This window comes from Pan troglodytes, chromosome 12 (assembly GCF_028858775.2).
Source record: "Pan troglodytes isolate AG18354 chromosome 12, NHGRI_mPanTro3-v2.0_pri, whole genome shotgun sequence".
Lineage (NCBI taxonomy): Eukaryota > Metazoa > Chordata > Mammalia > Primates > Hominidae > Pan > Pan troglodytes.
The window spans coordinates 84,088,594-84,108,664 of NC_072410.2; the positions used below are offsets into that span (position 1 = coordinate 84,088,594).

At 44.8% G+C, this 20,071-nt stretch overlaps 1 protein-coding gene across 2 annotated transcripts in view; it reads right to left on the reverse strand.

Moving 5' to 3' along the window:
• GALM (galactose mutarotase) overlaps positions 1-20,071 on the reverse strand; it is a 73,243-nt gene that overhangs the window by 41,080 nt on the left and 12,092 nt on the right. For both annotated transcript variants that reach the window (XM_009442346.4, XM_054678349.2), the window contains exons 3-4: positions 15,898-16,104; positions 7,358-7,439 (exon numbers count right to left, since the gene is read on the reverse strand). In XM_009442346.4, the coding sequence (XP_009440621.1) occupies positions 7,358-7,439; positions 15,898-16,104 (289 nt within the window). The remainder of the gene's footprint in view (positions 1-7,357; positions 7,440-15,897; positions 16,105-20,071) is intronic.

Here is a 20,071-nt window from a genome sequence, read left to right on the forward strand (position 1 = left end):
AAGCATCTGCGACAAACCCACGCACAATCCGAGGAATGTAGGTGATCTGACAAAAGACCTTATGTTTAAAATTTACCCTAAGTTTCCCCAAATCCATCACAAATTTCCCCACATAAGCCACTTTTTCAGACGCAGTTTAGCTATCTTTTCTTGTGACACTAGGTGCATTTGAAGAGTTCTTGGGGGCCGGGTGCAGTGGCTCATGCCCATAATCCCAGCACTTTGGGAGGCCACGGCAGGTGGATCACTTGAGGTCAGGAGTTCGAGACCATCCTGGCCAACATGGTGAAACCCCCTCTCTACTAAAAATACAAAAATTAGCCGGGCTTGGTGGCATGTGCCTGTAATTCGAGTTACTCGGGAGGCTGAGGCGGGAGGATTGCTTGAACCTGGGAGGCAGAGGTTACAGTGAGCTGAGATCGCGCCACTGCACTCCAGCCTGGTTGACAGAGCAAGACTCTGTCTCAAAAAAAAGAAAGAAAAAAAAAGCTTTCTTGGGGGTGGGTGCGGTGGCTCACGCCTGTAATCCTAGCACTTTGGGATGCTAAAGTGGAAGGATGGCTTGAGGCAGGGAGTTTGAGACCAGCCTGGGCAACATAGTGAGACATCATCTCTGCCAAAAAAGAAAAAAAAAAATCATGTTGAGACATTTTCGTGTAAAAAAAGAAAAAATTACCTGGGTATGGTGATGTGCACCTGTAATCCTAGCTATTTGGAAGGCGGAGCCAGGAGGATTGCTTGAGCCCCAGAAGTTTGATGTTACAGTGAGCTATGATTGTGTCACTGTTTCAGCTTGGGCAACAAAAAGAGACCCTGTCTGAAAAAAAAAAAAAAAGAAAAGAAAAAGAAAAGCTGGACACAGTGGCTCATGCCTGTGATCCCAGCACTTTGGGAGGCTAAGGCAGGTGGATCACCTGAGGTCAGGAGTTCAAGACCAGCCTGACCAACATGGTGAAACCCCATCTCTACTAAAAATACAAAATTAGCCAGGTGTGGTGGCACATGCCTGTAATCCCAGCTACTTGGGAGGCCAAGGCAGGAGAATCGCTTGAACCCAGGAGGTGGAGGTTGCAGTGAGCTGAGATCATGCCATTGCACTCCAGCCTGGGCAACAAGAGCGAAACTCTGTCTCAAAAGAAAAAAAAATCTCTACACTTTTTTTACTGTTATAGTGACAATAATAGAGGCTTTTCTCTCCAGGAGCTCTAAGTGAAATTAATGAGAAATCTCATGACCCTAAGAAGAGAGATTAAAAAAACAAACACACAGGCGGGGTGTGGTGGCTCACACCTGTAATCCCAGCACTTCGGGAGGCTAAGGCGGGTGGATCACTTGAGGTCAGGAGTTCAAGATCAGCCTGGTCAACATGGTGAAACCCCATTTCTACTAAAAATACAAAAATTATCCGGGTATGGTGGCATGCGCGCCTGTAGTCCCAGCTGCTCAGGAGGCAGAGGCAGGAGAAGCACTTGAACCCGGGAGGTGGAGGTTGCCGCAGACAGCTGAGATCGAGCCACTGCACTCCAGCCTGGGCAACAGAGTGAGACTCCGTCTCAAAAAACAAACAAACAAGCAAACAAACAAACAAAACCACAAACACATAAACAAGGATTTGGGGTGGAAAGCAGAGGACTAGGATGGTAAGCAAAATAACTGATTTACGGAGTAAAAGTCATTCATACGCAAAAAGGCCAAAGCTGTTTTAGAGAAGTTTTCTACTGTTGATTTCTGAGGGTTTCAGCACAACCAAGCAGCCACCCCAGGAAAAGCCAGGTAGAGCAAAGGGTCTAAAATGAACTCATTATCCAGCATCTCCCCAGGATAAATGAAGTACCCACCATAAGGGACTGCTCCAGATAGCTGAACGCCACCCTGTAAATGGTACAGCTTTTCTTTAACTATGTCTGTAAGTTTTCTTTCTTTTTTTGAAACTTTATTTATTTATTTATTTAATTTATTTATTTTGAGACTGGGCTGTGAGATTGGCTAATTTTTGTATTTTTGGTAGAGACGGGGTTTCACTGTGTTGCCAAGGCTGGTCTCAAAGTCTTGGGCTCAAAAATCCAACCGCCTCCACCTCCTGAAGTGCTGGGATTACAAGCATGAGCCACTGCGCTCGGCCTGTTTGTAAATTTTCTACTAAAGGTGATTTTTCTATCATCTTCAACAGAGATGACCAACATACATACTTAAAGAATGTGAACTTTCAACACAACTTGGTCATAGCAAGATTCTGCATATGAGAAAACCAAGAACCAGAAAGACAAGGGATCTGTCAGGAACACCATATGTTGCAACAGAACAATGACACCCGAGGTGACTTTCCCTTTCTTTTCTTTTTTTTTTTTTTGAGACGGAGTCTTGCTCTGTTGCCCAGGCTGGAGTGCAGTGGCCCGATCTTGGCTCACTGCAACCTCCACCTCCCGGGTTCACGCCATTCTCCTGCCTCAGCCTCCCGAGTAGCTGGGACTATAGGCGCCTGCCACCACGCCTGGCTAATTTTTTTGTATTTTTAGTAGAGACGGGGTTTTACCATGTTAGCCAGGATGGTCTCGATCTCCTGACCTCGTGATCCATCCGCCTCGGCCTCCCAAAGTGCTGGGATTACAGGCTTGAGCCACTGCGCCCAGCCTGACTTTCCCTTTCTTGTCAGACTGACAAGGCCAGACACTTAAATTCATGCTCTTTAATTTCAAGAAAACCTCTCCCTCCTTCCCTTTTTCCTTTCCTTCCTTCCTCTTTCTCTCTCTCCCTTTCTTATATTTAATTTAAACAAACTTGGTTTCCTGTTTTCTTTGCAGAAAAGTAGAAATAAATTGAAGGGAGGAAGGAACAAGGAGGAGACAGTGAGAGGACTGGGGAGGCTCCCTGTACAAAAGGTGGCAAAAGAGCTGAGGATTGACAGCTGGCAAAAGTCTGTTCTTTGTTTTGGCTTACTTCTCATTTCTTGACTATATGTTGCACTTGGGTATTTATATAGTAAAGAAATTAATTTACTTTTCTTTCTTTCCTCACTCCTTTCGGCCTCTCCCCTACCTCCCAAATCTTCTTCTTTTTTTTTGAGACAGGGTCTTGCTCTTCACCCACATTGAAGTGCAGTGGCACAATCACAGCTCACTGCAGCCTTGACCTCCTGGGCTCAAGCAATCGTCTTACCTCAGCCTCCCAAATAGCTGGGACCACAGGCATGCACCAACACTCCTGGCTAATTCAAAAAAATTTTTTGTATTAACAGGGTCTCCCTATGTTGCCCAGGCTGCTCTTGAACTCCTGGGCTCAACCAATCTTTGGTCTCCCAAAGTGCTGGGATTAAAGGTGTGAGCCACTGTGCCTGGCACCAAACCTTCTTGACATCTAACCACATTGTAAGATCTGTAGAGTGCAGGTCTACTTAAGAGCCTGAGTTCTAATACCAGACTACCTTGGTGTGAATCCCGGCTTTCCCCAACTTGTTAACTGGGTCATCCTCTGTAAGGTACTTTAACTCCTTGTTCTATAGTTTTCACATCTGTTAAATAAGAAAAATGAACAGAACCTACCTTACAGGCTTGTGGTATGAATTATTTATAAAGTCCTCCCTGAAATACTAGCTATTATTATCATAAAGCTTCACCTTATCTCACAGATAATCAGTATCTTCTTTTTCTCAATTCAACCAAACCACAGTCAGTAGATAGCGCATATTTATTTTGAGAAGTCTTAATGGAGTATGGCTGGTCTAACAGGTTATTTTCTCTCTCTCTCTCTCTCTCTTTTTTTTTTTTGGAAACAGAGTCTCGCTCTGTTTCCCAGGCTAGAGTAAAGTGGCGTGATCTGGGCTCACTGCAACCTCTGCCTTCCGGGTTCAAGCGATTCTCCTGCCTCAGCCTCCCAAGTAACTGGGATTACAGGCGCCTACCACCACACCCAGCTAATTTTTGAATTTTTAGTAGAGACAGGGTTTCACCATGTTAGCCAGGCTGGTCTCGAACTCCTGATCTCAAGTAATTTGCCCACCTCGGCCTCCCAAATTGCTGGGATTACAGGCATTAGCCACTGCACCCGACCTGGTCTAACAGGTTCTTGTAGCACGTCTCAGGAAAGTGGCCTTGTGGTTCAGTCCAGCTCTGGCAGAACACGCTGAAGTTTGAGACTGGACTCAGGTACACCTGTGAGTCAGCTATGTGGATCGGCCTTGAGCTCCAGGCCAGCCTGGGGCCACCCAGGGCCACCCTAGGGATTGCAGTTCCACAGAGCCTGGTACAGATCTGACATGGCCCCAATCAACCTCTCCAGGCCCATCCACTCTCTGCCACTAAAATTATGCCCCAAATGCTTTGCTTCAAAAGCACAGCACTTCCCTGGGCTAGTCCTGCTGTTTCTTGCACCGCCCACGCTTGTTCGTCTTTATCTGGAACACCTTTCTCCTCCTCACTCCCTGGCAAACTTCCACTTTCCCTTCCAGGTTTTATTTAACTCTCATTTCCTCTATCTGGAAGCCCCCTCAGCAGTGCCTGCCCTCTGTGCCAAGTCTCCTAGTTATGTCTATCCTGATATTTTCCAGATTAATGGACACAATTCTGGCTGACCCTTCCCATAGACTGCCAACTCCTAGAGAGCCCAGCAGCACTTCTGAACGATCAAATGATGGGCAAGCCTTTTGGATTTCTTTCAAAATTAAGCTCATGGGCTTTTGATCAGTGTTAAGAGTCAGATGAGGACCAGCGTGGTGGCTCACACCTGTAATCCCAGCGCTTTGGGAGGCCCAGGTGGGAGGATTGCTTGAGCCTAGGGATTCAAGACCAGCCTAGGCAACATAGGGAGACCCTGTCTCTACAAACCAGAAAGAAAAAAAGAGAAAATCTGGGCTCCTAGAGATTTGTTCTCAGTTGAAAGTGGGCCAGACATGTGAATTCTTACATTCCTAAAGTGCAGGGTAGCAGTTACTACCACCCATTTTTGGAGGAAGTTTCAAAGGAATCAGACAATTAGCTTGTTTCTTAAGGACTTCTGAGAAAAGAGAAAACAATACTACAATTTCTGTTTAAGTGTCACTCGGCAAACAGGTATAACATGTAGGTCTGACTCAAGTATGGATAGGTAGGAGAGAATTACAAATTTTTCATGAGCTCTGAAGTTGCAGCAACTTATTTACTTCAATGATAGAGCTCTAAAGGATTTGAAGAGTTGTGGAAATAGCAGTAAAATGTCATGCTAGGAGCCTCGTAGAATTGGAGAATGCAAGAGAGAGAAGTGGCCTTACAGATCAATTACTAGTTCTCAATTATGAGTTAGTGATAACATTTTCACTGGTCCCCAGAAAACTGAGATACATTTGGATAATCTTCTATTTATTTTTTTTATAGTATTGGCTCCAAGTGGTACCATATTATTTTTTAAAAAGCTAAATAAATTCAACATAAAGAGTTGTTCCTTATTCTGAGATTAAATTTGTTTACACTTTTATGGTACTAAAATATTCTTTAATGAAAAGATGGTGATTATAAATGGTAGTTTGGTCTTTTTTTTTAAAAAAAAAAAAACTACTGAAATATAACACATATATTCCCAATTAGGTTTTTTTTTGAGATAGGGTCTTGCTCTGTTGCCCAGGGTGGAGTGCAGCAGAGATCACGGCTCACTGCAGCCTCCAACTCCTGGGCTCGAGAGATCCTCCTGCTTCAGCCTCTTGAGTAGCTGGGACCCCAGGTGCGTGTTACCACACCTGGCTATTTTTTTTTTTTTTCAATTTTTTGTTGAGATGGGATCTCACTGTGTTGCACAGTCTGGTCTCGAACTCCTGGGCTCAAGCGATCCTCCTCTGCCTCAGCCTCCCAAAGTGCTGGGATTACAGGTGTGAGCCACCATACCCAGCGAACGCAAGTTTTATGCAGTCCATTAGAGTGCATGTTAAGCCCTACTGTGCTTTGCCACAATGATTTTTTACAATCAAGTAAAATAACTTGGCCTTTACAGGCCTTTAAATGCACAAATTATGCCCTGTTGTGATTTTCATCTGATCAACTCAACCAGATAGCATGAGAAGATTTTATAAATATACACAAATAAATATGCACTTATTTCATAACCTCCACTTATAAGCTAATTGATTCACTTTCTTCCTTGTCAGTCACAAAACAGCAGCCACCACTATTTTTTCCTTGCAGTTCACAACATATAGTTCTACTGCAGTAATTCTGCCTCTAGGACCAGATGGGCCAGCTTACTCATGCCCTTCTATTGAGTCATGTAAATATCACAAGATGACACATGCTACCAAGACAAACAGAAAAGCCTTTAAACTCAGCCCTGGAGCCAGGAAAATATTCAAAAACTGTGATGCCAAAAATTTGACCCCATTGAGCTCAATTTTTCATTATTATTCCAATTAGTTTTGTAGTCACTATATTTATGGGAGTTCCTAATGCCTGCTGTTACCTGAAGTTGCTGTTGGGTATGCAGGCTCACATGCTTACCTTTCTTCCTCGTAAAAAGTTTGAACTAGCAGCCATAAACTCAACCCATTAAAGAGGCCAAAGTGGCCGGGCGTGGTGGCTTACACCTGTAATCCCAGCCCTCTGAGAGGCTGAGGCGGGCAGATTGCTTGAGTCCAGGAGTTTGAGACCAGCCTGGGCAACGTGGTAAAACACTGTCTCTACTAAAAATACAACAGGCGTGGTGGTATGGGCCTGTGGTCCCAGCTACTCAGGAAGTGGAGATGGGAGAATCATCTGAGCCTGGGGAGGAGGTCTAGGCAGCAGTGAGCTGACACTGTGCCACTGTACTCCAGCCTGGGCAACAGAATGAGACCCTATCCCCTCCCGCACCGCCCCCCTCCCAAAAAAGCCAACTAAAACAAAAGCTGTTACCTAGTGTAAGATGAGTATCCAGTAAAGTTATTTAAAATTTTTTTTAACTTTAGTTTCTTTTGCATTAAAAAAAATTTTTTTTAATCTTAAAAAAAAATAAGACGGGGTCTCACCATGTTGCTCAGGCTGATCTCAAACTCCTGGCCTCAAGTGATCCAACCGCCTTGGCTTCCCAAAGTGCTGGGATTACAGGCGCGAGCCACCGCGCCCAGCCCCAGTAAAGTATTATCTTACTCACCATTTTTTAAAAATTTTTGAAATTTTGAAATAATTTTAGACTTACAGAAAAGTGGTAAAAATACTGCATCTCTGTCCCAGCTTTCCCTCATGCTAACATTTTACATAAACACAGTACACATATCAAAACTAAGAAATTACCACTGGAATAATTCTATTAACTAAACTGTAGACTTTATTAAGATTTCACCACTTTCTCCACTAATGTCCTTTCTTGGCCTCGAGAGCCAATCCATGATCCCACATAACACAAAAAGGTTAAATTCACCAACCTGTAGGAATCAGGGTTTCATCCACAGGCAAATAAGTATCCGCTTCTATGGTGACTTCATGGTCATATATATTGGGGGAACCCTGGGAGGAAAAGGCAGGGGAAAGGTTTTCTGCTTAGTCTTATTTCATACATTTGTTTTTTAACTGATCTTGCAAAAATGTTTTCAGGCATTGACAAAAACTTTTAAAATCTTGTTTGGCTGATGGTCATGATTAAATATAATCATTTAAGTGGAGGTAGATAAGGCCTCAAAATAGCAACAGATAAATTTGGAAGAAACTTTCAAGTGTGCATGCATTGTCTTTTCTAAATAGAATATGAAGGTGAAAAGTCAGAGACCACAGTGGTTTGAAAGCCTTTTGGACCTTGGCTTATTAGTGGAGGTGTTTCTTCTATTCTTCTCACTTGCCAGGCAAACAGAAGAGCAATGACTGGTAACCAGGAATATACACATCCTGAGAGGTCAGGGTACTGCTCCAGGCTCACTCCTGGGGGTGCACCTGGCACCCCCCTCTAGCCCAGTTTCCACACAGAGGCCCCACTCTCTGCTCCATGACAGAAGCCCAGGTGTCAGAACCGCAGTCCCTGCTTTTGAGAATTTGCCCACCTCCTCCATGAAGATGCAGCCTGCCCTTTTCAGGGGAGTCAAAGGCTGGTGTACTGGTCAGTGTCAGAAGGCCTGGGGTCTAGTTCCAGCTCTTCCTGAGTGGTCCCAGGGAATTCATTTAACCTCATAGACTCTCATTTCCTTTGGTTTAAAATTGGGCTAATGAGGCCGGGCGCGGTGGCTCATGCCTGTAATCCCAGCACTTTGGGAGGCCGAGGCGGGCGGATCACCTGAGGTCAGGAGTTCGAGACCAGCCTGACCAAAAAGAAGAAGCCCCGTCTCTACTAAAAATACAAAATTAGCCAGGTGTGGTGGCACATGCCTGTAATCTCAGCTACTCAGGAGGCTGAGGCAGGAGAATTGCTTGAACCCGGGAGGTGGAGGTTGCGGTGAGCCAAGATCGCGCACGCCATTGCACTCCAGCCTGGGCAACAAGAGCAAAACTCCATCTCAGAATAAATAAAATAAAATAAAATAAAATAAATTTGGGCTAATGATGCCTCTACCTTTTCCAGGGTCCTTGTGAATTACAGTTTAGGAAAGGTGCATTGTGTTGTTTGCAAATCGGCAAATAACTTTATACATGCATGTTTCTAGTACAAATATTATTTTATATTATCAACAGCAACATATTTTAAAGCTTCACACCAGAAGATGCGGAAGGGAAACCAAGTGAGGGCTTTTGCTTAGTGAATGCTCAAAGATAAGCTAAACTAGTGGTTCTCAATTGGGGATAATTTTGTCCCTCAGGGGATATTTGACATTTGACTTTTTTTTTTTTTTTTGAGACCGAGTTTCGCTCTTGTTGCCAAGGCCGGAATACAATGGCGTGATCTCGGCTCACTGCAACCTCCGCCTCTCGGGTTCAAGTGATTCTCCTGCCTCGGCCTCCCTAGTAGCTGGGATTACAGGCATGCACCACCACGTCTGGCTAATTTTGTATTTTTAGTAGAGATAGGGTTTCTCCATGTTGGTCAGGCTGGTCTTGAACTCGCGACCTCAGGTGATCTGCTCACCTCAGCCTCCCAAAGTGCTGGGATTACAGGTGTGAGTCACCACGCCCAGTATACATTTTTTTTTTTTTTTTTTTTGAGACAGAGTCTCACTCTGTCGCCCAGGCTGAGTGAAGTAGTGCAATCTTGGCTCACTGCCGTCTCTGCCTCCCAGGTTCAAGCAATTCTCCTGCCTCAGCCTCCCGAGCAGCTGGGATTACAAGCGTGTGCCACCACACTTGGCTAATTTTTGTATTTTTAGTAGAGATGGGGTTTCACCATGTTGGTCAGGCTGGTCTTAAACTCCTGACCTCAGGTGATCCACCCACCTCAGCCTCCCAAAGTGCTGGGATTACAGGTGTGAGGCACTGTGCCCGGCCGACTGGTTTTTTTGAGACAGGGTTAGGACAGGTTAGCTGGAAACAGATTCTATGGTCTGAAAGACTGGCCCACACAATCCAACTGAGTAATTCTGAGAAGAAAGGTCAAGATTTTAGAGACCATGAGAATGCATGTCTAAACACGACAGAAACTGGTTTAATTACACCACTAGTAGGCTCTTTTTCTGAAAAACTATGATTCTCTTTTTTTTTTTTTTCGGAGGCAGAGTCTTACTGTGTCGCCCAGGCTGGAGTGCAGTGGCGCAATCTTGGGTCACTGCAACCTCCACTTCCAGGGTTCAAGTAATTCTCCTGCCTTAGCCTCCTAAGTAGCTGGGATTACAGGTGCCCACCATCATGCTAGGCTAATTTTTGTATTTTTAGTAGAGATGGGGTTTCACCATGTTGGCCAGGCTGGTCTCGAACACCAGACCTCAAGTAATCTGCCTGCCTTGGCCTCCCAAAGTGCTGGGATTACAGACTTGAGCCACCATGCCTGGCCAGAAGAACTATGATGCTCTTGTTTTCTCCCAGTGGGTGTGTGCTGGGTAGGGGTATGAGTGGGTGGGGCACAAAGCCAGGGCAAAGGCCTCTCCTCTGCACTTTCTACAGCTCACCCTGCTGTGAGCTGGGGCAGCAGGTCCAAGATGGGAGAGGGTCTGTACCCCTGCCTAGAGCAGGTCTAGCCTAGAGAGGATGTCTCTTCTGTGCGGCTCTCTCTCCTGCCATCCTCTCGTGCCTCAGGGTGGTGCCAGCACCTGGAGATGCCCCTGGGACTGTGGGAGAGGAGCTGAGGGATGAGAATTTGGGACTACTGTATTTCCTTGGCCCTATTTGTTCACTACTCAGCTTAACACAGAGGGCTTTGAGTCAGTCGAGACAAGGGGTGTGAAGGTTGGGTTCCAGGCCTTGGTAGCGCTAAACTGGGAGCTGCAGCCCACATACAGAGCTGAATCATGTTAGAAAAGGAGAACCCAGATGGACCGAAGCACCTCTATACTTCCTGTGCACAAATAAGCCTGGAGGAACACAAGCTCTGTAATGTCATCCAATGAGGACACCTGCAGGAGGCAAAGCCATTCTCCAGACTCCTGGCCTAGCATTAATTCAGGTCTTCACTCTGTTTCCTAGGTGCCTGCCTCCTTAGAAACAGAACCATGCAGTACATATTCTTTGGTGCCTTGTTACTTCCACACAACATAATGCTCCTGGGATCATCCATGTTATATTCCTTTGTATTGTTGAGTAGTATTCCGTTGTATGGCTGTATCACAATTTGTTTATCCATTCTCCTATTGATAGACTTTTGGGTTGCTTCCAGTGTTTTACTATTATAAATAAAGCTGCTTAGAAATTTCCACTTTCTGGCTGGGCACGGTGGCTGATGCTTGTAATCCCAGCACTTTGGGAGGCCAAGGTGGGTGGATCACGAGATGAGGAGATCAGACCATCCTGGCTAACACGGTGAAACCCCATCTCTACTAAAAATACAAAAAATTAGCTGGGCGTGGTGGTGGGCGCCTGTAGTCCCAGCTACTCAGAAGGCTGAGGCAGGAGAATGTCGTGAACCTGGGAGGCGGAGGTTGCAGTGAGCCAAGATCGCGCCACTGCACTCCAGCCTGGGCGACAGAGCGAGACTCCATCTCAAAAAAAGAAAGAAAGAAAGAAAGAAAGAAAGAAAGAAAGAAAGAAAGAAAGAAAGAAAGAAAGAAAGAAAGAAAGAAAGAAAGAAAGAAAGAAAGAAAGAAAGAAAGAAAGAAAGAAAGAAAGAAAGAAAGAAAGAAAAAGAAAGAAAGAAAGAAAGAAAGAAGAAAGAAAGAAAGAAAGAAAGAAAGAAAGAAAGAAAGAAAGAAATTTCCACTTTCTGTGTGTTTTTTTTTTTTTTTAAGCACTAGAGAAATGAATCAACATGAAAATCACACTCCAAATAAACTGATGAGCCTGAGATTTAGGAAGAAGCCTAGGAGGAGAAGGAAAAGAACATTCATCAGGCACCCACCCTCTTAAGGGTCACTGGGTCACCAAGCGGTAGTAACATTCCTTCATTAAAGAGATGCATGCTTTGTGGCCAGGCGTGGTGGCTCAGGCCTGTAATCCCAGAAGTTTGGGAGGCTGAGATGGGCGGATCACTTCAGGTCAGGAGTTCAAGACCAGCCTGGCCAACATGGTGAAACCCCATCTCTACTAAAAATACAAAAAATTAGCCAGGGGCACGCGCCTGTAATCCCAGCTACTCCAGAGGCTGAGGCGGGAGAATCCCTGGAACTTGGGAGGCGGAGGTTGCCGTGAGCCGAGATTGCGCCTCTGCACTCCAGCCTGGGAGACAGAGTGAGACTCTGTCTCAAAAAAATAAAAAATAAAAATGCATGCTTCTTTTTATGACTCTTCTAGGCTGGAAAAATGCAATGATCTACTCTGGTGGAATATTACTGTTGGAATCATTTCCTTTCAAGGCTGATTCACAAACAGACCTTGAGGCCCATCTCTGGGTTCAGTGTTTGTTTTGGTTAACTTTGCTTGGCTGCTACCTGTTTGTAACATTAACCATTTATAGAGCCCATTATGATTTGCAGGAGACTTTAAAGACATTGTGCAATGTCACTACCACAGCCTTAACTCAGCTCTCATCACCTCTAGCGGGAGGGTACAGACACTGTGGGTTACTACCCACAAGCCATGGCAACTCTTTTACCAGCAACTCTGTGCCCCCAGGCAGAAACTAGGCTTGTTGATTATCCTATGCTAGACCAGATATTCAGGGAAGAAGACCCACCCCCGCTCCATTTCCAGAGGGCAAATTTTGACTGGTCTAAGCCAATCATCATGGCCTAATTCCCTTGCTGGCGATTGGGTTAGGCAGAGCATAGGCCACACTTCTGGCCAATGAGAAATCAGAGAAAGTTGGCTGGAGGGCTTCTAGGAAAAGCATTGCTTTTTCTTAAAAAGAGGACATTAGAGATATGAAAAATGGAATAGGTCTTTTTGTCTCTGGATGTGACTATATGAGGAGGTGATTCCTGGAGCTGTGGCCATGAGGGGACAAGCCTGAAGACAAAAGCCAAAATACTGAGGAAGCAGATGGAAAACTGGAAGAACCTGGGTCCTTAATGACATGTCTACCTGTCATGTACCACATGCTATTGCTTTTCATCTCAAATTCCCCCAGACCTGCTTTCATAACTCTTTAGGTAAAGTTTCCGTTGTTTGTTTGTTTGTTTGTTTTTATTGTTTATAAAAACACAGTCTCGCTGTGTCATCCAAGATGGAGTCCAGTGGCGCAATCTTGGCTCACTGCAACCTCCGTCTCCTGGGTTCAAGCAATTCTCATGCCTCGGCCTCCCGATTAGCTGGGATTGCAGGGATGTGCCACAACGCCCAGCTAATTTTTTGTATTTTTAGTGGAGACGGGTTTTTACCATGTTGGGCAGGTTGGTCTTGAACTCCTGACCTCAAGTGATCTGCCCACCTTGGCCTCCCAAGTGCTGGGATTACAGGCGTGAGCTGCCGCACCCAGCCTGTTTGTTTGTTTTTAGACATGGGGATCTCTCTATGTTGCCCAGTCTGGTCTTGAACTCCTGGGCTCCAGTGATGCTCCCACCTTGGCCTTCCAAAGTGCTGGGATTACAGGCATGAGCCACCACACCCAGGTCTTTAGGTAAAGTTTCAATAAAAAAAAAGTTATCCTAGTTTTGTGTTAGGCACAGGAAGGAACAGAAAAATAAAATAAAACAAAAAACGACCTGCAACCTACATACCTTTTATATTCTTTGACAAAGCCAGTTCTCCCCTCCTCCCCAGGTCTCCAACCCTCAAACTTAGAAGTGATGAGCAATACTTGGGCCCAAATAGAACAAAAATACCACTTATTAAATTTAAAAAACAAACAAAAATATATAAGATGAGCTGACTAATTTAAATATCAGGTTTTGCGCTATGTGCCTGGGGAGGGTTTGAGATATATGATAATGCTTCTCAAGGTATGGCAAGAGATATTCTGAAGATGCAGAGGCCCTTGACTCCAGGTCTGGCTTGGTGATCATCCACTCCTACCGGAGTGCGTTGGAAGGCTGGTGCCCCCATCCACCTTCAAACCTGAAGCTAGTGGCTGTGGATTCAAGCTACGCTTACTAAAATACAGGTTGAACATCCCTAATCTGAAAATCTAAAATCTGGGGCCAGGTGCGGTGGCTCACGCCTGTAATCCTAGCACTTTGGGAGGCTGAAGCGGGTGGATCATCCGAGGTCAGGAGTTCGAGACCAGCTTGGGCAACATGGTGAAACCCCATCTCTACCAAGAATACAAAAATTAGCTGGGCGTGGTGGTGGGCGCCTGTAATCCCAGCTACTAGGGAAGCTGAGGCAGGAGAATTGCTTGAACCCAGAAGGTGGAGGTTGCAGTGAGCCGAGATCGTGCCACTGCATTCCAGCCTGGGCAACAAGAGTGAAACTCCACCTCAAAAAAAAAAAAAAGAGGACAATCTAAAATCTGAAATGCTCCAAAATCTGAGCTTTTTGAGTGCCAACATGACGCTCAGAAGTAGTCACTGGAGCATTCCAGATTTTGAGTTTTCGGATTAGGAATGCTGAATGAATAAGTATATATAACGCAAATATTCCAAAATCTGAAAATCTCCAAAATCCAAAACATTTCTGGCCTCAAGTATTTTGGATAAGGGATATTCAATCTGTGGTATATGGAAGGAAGTTCATTGGCCATGCTTTTGGGTGGGGTCTATGATCTAGGAAACTATTCAGCCTCTGAAAAGAGATTCAGAAATACCCGTCACTCCAAGTCCCTGCAGGATTGGAAGAGTGGTAAAAAGCCTTAGTAAACCTAACATTCCCATATTGTCTCCTTCATTGGAACACACTGGCAGATGGAATACTGCATGCATAATTTCTCTTTTTATTTCTAATCTATTCCTTTAGATCTCCCCTCCCTATTATTAAATAGGATGTCCTAAGTTTGCAAAAAATGTAAAAAACAGAATTATCACCTAGTTTTTTACCTACATAAAACAATACTTTCTTCTATTTCTGTCGTTTGTTTCTGAACTTATTTTAATAAGTAGAGCCTCTTAGGTCTGAGGGTTTTTGTTTTGTTTTTGTCTTTTGTTTCGTTTTTAAGACTTTTTTTTTTTTTTTTTTAAAGACAGAGTTTCACTCTTGTTGCTCAGGCTGGAGTGCAATGGCGCAGTCTCAGCTCACTGCAACCTCCGCCTTCCAGGTTCAAGTGGTTCTCCTGTCTCAGCCTCCCGAATAGCTAGGATTACAGGCCCACGCTACCATGCCCAGCTTATTTTGTATTTTTAGTAGAGACGGGGTTTCACTATGTTGGTCAGGCTGGTCTCAAACTCCTAACCTCAGGTGATTCACTCATCTCGGCCTCTCAAAGTGCCAGGATTACAGGCATGAGCCACAGCACCTGGCCTTGTTTTTAAGATTTCAAGAAGGATGGTGAAAGTTCCTGAGGATAAGGAACACGCAAGTGAAGGGTCAACTTTTTTAAAGGGAGAACTTTGGAAATTTTACAAGAACCAATTAACTCTGCAATTTGGGAAAATTCTAGAAAACAGAATCCAGCAGATCATCAGCAAACTCCTGAAACAGTATAAAAAGGTGAGATATTACTAGTTGACTGTGAACACCATCTTGCGGTAGAAAGTCAGGCCAAAGTGAGTCAAGTATAGTAGACAATGATGAGTTCTTCAGATAAAGAGGAAGTAATAGATATAATCTACAGAGTTTAGCTAAGCTTTTTATTCTGTCTGATGTGATATCCTCCTCAATGAGCTAAACTGTTACCTTTAGGAGGGAATGAGGTAGTTCAGAAGGGATCACTTAAGGGGGGTTGTCAGCAGCTCTACACCACTCTTATGTGGGCAGTTCAAGTGGTCCTCCACTGGGGTTTATCCCTCCGCTGGGTTGATTTTAGTGTCTTAACCAACAACTTCATAAAGGGCTTCTAACAGCAGCTGACAAATAGTAGGTAGTGTTATTACTATGAAATTGAGAATATGCCTTTATTAAGCTAAAAAAACCAGGTCTTCTAAATCCAAGTCCAGTGCTCTTTCCACGGTACTGCGCAGGGCAGGACTGGCCCACCCAAACCCCTGGGAGGAGCTGGCAGGCTCACAGGGGAAGCACACACATATTGGCAGCACATCTAAAGGAGCTGGACCATGCCCATTTCCAAAGCTCCAAGGGTGGAAGGCACCTTAATTGGAACAAATTTGCGGAGAGTAGACGTGAAATAAGGGAAGCAAATATAAGCACATGTTACAATTAGATTCTGAGAGGGAGTTCTTGAAACAGCTAGTTACTTGTCTGAAGCAAACGGGAAACAGGTACTTCTCTTGGCAGTACAATGTAATCATTCTGTCTTTCTCTATAATTTTCAATTATTGAGCACCTACTATAAGCCCTCTGCTGGGCCCTTTTCATCATCATCAGGGTGACCTCACTGCCACAGCAATTCCACACTGCTCTGATCTCTCTAGCCGCAGCCCAGGACATTCCACAAAGCACGAAGCAGGAAAGAAGAAACAAGTTCACTTACCTGGCCTGCCAGGTTGAAGTAAGAATGGTTGGTCAGGTTGACTGGTGTGGCCTGACTGGCTTGTGCTCTGTAGTTGACTATGAGCTCTCCGCCATCCAGGGTGTATGTCACCCAGACTTTTAACTCTCCGGGGTAGCCTTCTTCACCATCTGGACTGATGCGCGAGAACTGGACGCCATTTGACAGCACCCGAGGGGTCCAGAGCACCTGGAAAAAAGTGTTTTCAAAGTTATGTAGTTGCTCCATCCTCAAGCTAAATGCCATATTTCAATATTTAAAGACAATTGATTTCACAAGGAAAATGGTTATACAATCAATTAAGACTTTTTAATGATAGCCTGGATTTTTTTTTGAGACAGGGTCTCACTATGTTGTCCAGGCTGCAGTGCAGTGATACAGTCTTGGCTCTGCAACCTCCACCTCCCAGGTTCAAGCGATTCTCAAGCCTCAGCCTCCTGAGTATGATTACAGGCATGAGCCACTGTACCTGGCTAATTTTTGCATTTTTCGTAGAGACGGGGTTTTGCCATGATGACCAGGCTGGTCTCGAACTCCTGACCTCAAGTGATCCACCTGCCTCGGCCTCCCAAGGTGCTGGGATTACAGGCATGAGCCACCGCACCTGGTCCCTGGATTTTAATTATTACAAATGTTTGTTGTTCTCTACCTTCTCACACTCCCCATTCTCTTTTCTCTAACTTTGTATGATGTGTGTCTACAATATTTTCCTCTCCTCTTCTTTGATGATTTTTCTTTGATTTTTTTTTAATCTTGTAGCCCCACTTTGCTAAATGCCATATAGCAATATCTGCTGAGAGTATTAAAAAAACTTTAATAAATCAGCCCCTGTCTCCTAGGGGTATATATACAAATATTTATTAAAATCCCTACAAGGCTCTCTGTGTTCCCTAGGCAGAGTTCAAAACAAATAAGGCATTTGTGCCATTAAGAAGAGTTGTAGCCTACAAGTCAAGAGTCCTGATTTGAGGGGCCTCATTTGTCCCTAGCTCATTGTGTGACTCTAGGCATTAATCTCTTTCATAAAATAAAGGGGTTGAAGAAATTATCTCGAAGTTTCTTCTTGTTCCAGAAAATATGATTCTAAGACTGGCAAAAAAAAGTATGAAGAAGAGTTTATTTTTAAAGTTTTTTTTTGTGGTCAGGTGCAATAGCTCATGCCTGTAATCCCAACACTTTGGGAGGCTGAGGCAGGAGGATCGCTTGAGCTCAGGAATTCAAGACCAGCCTAGGCAACATAGTGAGATGGCATCTCTACGAAAAAGTTTAAAAAATTAGCGAGGTATGGTGGTGCATACCTGTAGTCCTAGCTACTCGGGAGGCTGAGAAGGGAGGATCGCTTGAGCCCAGGAGGTTGAGGCTGCAGTGAGCCGAGATCGCACACACCATTGCACTCCAATCTGGGTGACAGAGTAAGACATTGTCTCAAAAAAGTAAATAAATAAATAAAAGGCATTTTGCTTTTGGAAATAGGAATTGGAATCTTGGATTAACATAGTGGCTGTTCTCAACTTTGTCCTAGAGGCTCCAAGATTACACTTATAGGGAAGGGAAAACGAACACTTATCGGGTGCCCATTATGAGTCAAGACTCTTTGCTAGAAACTTCACAGACACTGTCTATCTGTCTCAAAGCAGACTTAAAGTAGGTAACATCATCCTCATTGAATAATGAAAGAATGGAGGCTCAGTGAGGATAAACCGCTTGCCCCAGGCCACACAGCTAGTGTGTGGCATTGGACTGGATCCTGAGACTGCTCCCTTACTCTATACTATCAGGGGATGAGTTGGCCAGAGATTCCCAGTGCCTTTAGAGAGCTCTGGGATCACTAAAGAAGGGGCCTGTTGCAGGCATGAGACCTCCAACTTGTTGAGTGCTCGATAGTCAATGACCTGGTGCTTTACATAAATCATCTTGCAAGGTAAAGATTTGGTTGCCCAAATGAAATGACCATCATTGTAGGTCAAAACAGTTGAACACTGGCAATTTCATGTGGCTTCAACAAATATTATTTACCTCCATTTTACTGATGAGCAAATTGAGTTCAGTGGAGTTAACTTATACCCACATCTACCTTCTACATTCCTAGTGTGTGTCGGGGGGGTGGGGAGTTTCATACTACCTGTCCATTGTTTAGAAGGAAAAAAAAAATCTTGTTTAAAGTCACACACGTGGCCGGGTGCAGTGGCTCACACTTGTAATCACAGCACTTTGGGAGGCCAAGGCGGGCAGATCACTTGAGGTCAAGAGTTCGAGACAAGCCTGGCCAACATGGTGAAACTTCGTCTCTACTAAAAATACAAAAATTAGTCACGTATGGTGGCTCATGCCTGTAATCCCAGCTACTCGGGAGGTTGAGGCAGGAGAACCACTTGAACCTGGGAAGTGGAGGTTGTAGTGAGCCAAGATTGCACCACTGCACTCCAGCCTGGGCAACAGAGTGAGACTCCGTGTCAAAAAATAAATAAATAAATAAAGTTATACATGTTATTTGTGACCGAGCTGGGGTTCAAACTCAGGACTGGCTGTCTCCTCTATTCCACATCTTAGTCTCAGTGAAGTTTTTGTCTGAATCTTCCTTTTCAACAGAAGAGTTGAGGCCAAACTCTATAGACTTGAAAGATAATAGCCTCTGTGGGCCACAGGAGTGGTCTCTGAGCCCAGGATCTGTCCACTTTGCTCTCACAGACGTGGCATTTGCCAGGAAGGAGAACCCAGCAGGAACGGAGGTCTCTGCCTTCACCTACAGTGAAGGCAGCTGGTATGTGAAATACTTTCACTGAGCTTAGTGAAAAATTCATTTTACACCCTAGTTAGCTCCCAGAAAGGTTGAACTTTCAAGACACTCAAAATATGAAGCCTGTTATATGTGTAATTAAAAAAGAAATAGAATATCCCAAATGGAACATTTCAGGAATTAAATAATTGAAATGAAATCTTGCTACCTAGTTTTTCTTTTGTAGAGAAAGGACACAATGGAAAGATTTTTGTGTAAACCAATATGATTGGTTAAGCATAATTCCTATTTATGGAAGGATTTCCCTGAGCCTGTAGTTTCCAAATTTCCAGAAACTCTGCAGCTCTAGATCTTCTTATACCATTTCAAATCCTATTCAACTGTCATCTTAAAAAAAAATGTGTTGGTGGCCGGGTGCGATGGATCTTGCCTGTAATCCCAGCACTTTGGGAGGCCGAGGTGGGTGAATCACCTGAGGTCGGGAGTTTGAGACCAGCCTGACCAACAAACCCTGTCTCTACTAAAAATACAAAATTAGCCAGGCATGGTGGCGAATGCCTGTAATCCCAGCTACTTGGGAGGCTGAGGCAGGAGAATTGCTTGAACCCAGGAGGTGGAGGTTGTGGTGAGCTGAGATGGCGCCATTGCACTCCAGCCTGGAAAATGAAAGCAAAACTCTGCCTCAAAAAAAAAAAGAGTTCAAAGTCTTTCCCCACCCCTCTCAGGGCCACTGTGCAGTCATTCTCTCCCATATCCATGTATTGAATGAAATGCTATTGGCTCTTCAAGGCCAGTTCCAATCCTGTCTCCTAGGCTGCTATTTCATTTGTTCACACCCAGTTCCTATAGCACCTTGTTGGCCACACATGTTCCTGTCTTCTCTGGCTTGTTATGGTGCTTGTGGCCATTCGCCTTTAACAGTTATCATGTAAGAGTCCACCTCCCTCTTTACACTGTGAGCCTCAGGAGTCCTTGGCCTACTGTGCCCCCTGCTTCACAGAAGGGGCTCAAGGGCACACTGCACTGAAGGCTAGGTATACTCACGATTTTGCTGTGTTCTTGAAGGGAATATAAGTTAAGCAACACCACGGAAAATGCCACAGTGAACAGGGGGAGCAGGGGCAAGCTAGAACGAGGTGCTGTCCTAAGGCTCCTCTGAAGATCCCTGTCTGAAGCCAGGCTGGGCCTTACTTTCTCTGGCTGGGGTTTGCTCATGATCCTGGCATGTTCTAGAGACTCTGCCCTAATACTGGCAGAGCACATGCTGCCCTCTGCCTCCCCGGCATGAAGAATCCCATCACTGAGGAAAGGGAAACCCATGGGGCAGTCAGTCTAGTTCCAGGCCACCAGCAGGAAGCTCAGGGAGGCGGGGAAGCCAGAGCCACCAGCCTCCTTCTGCAGGACAAGTGGTGGTTAGAG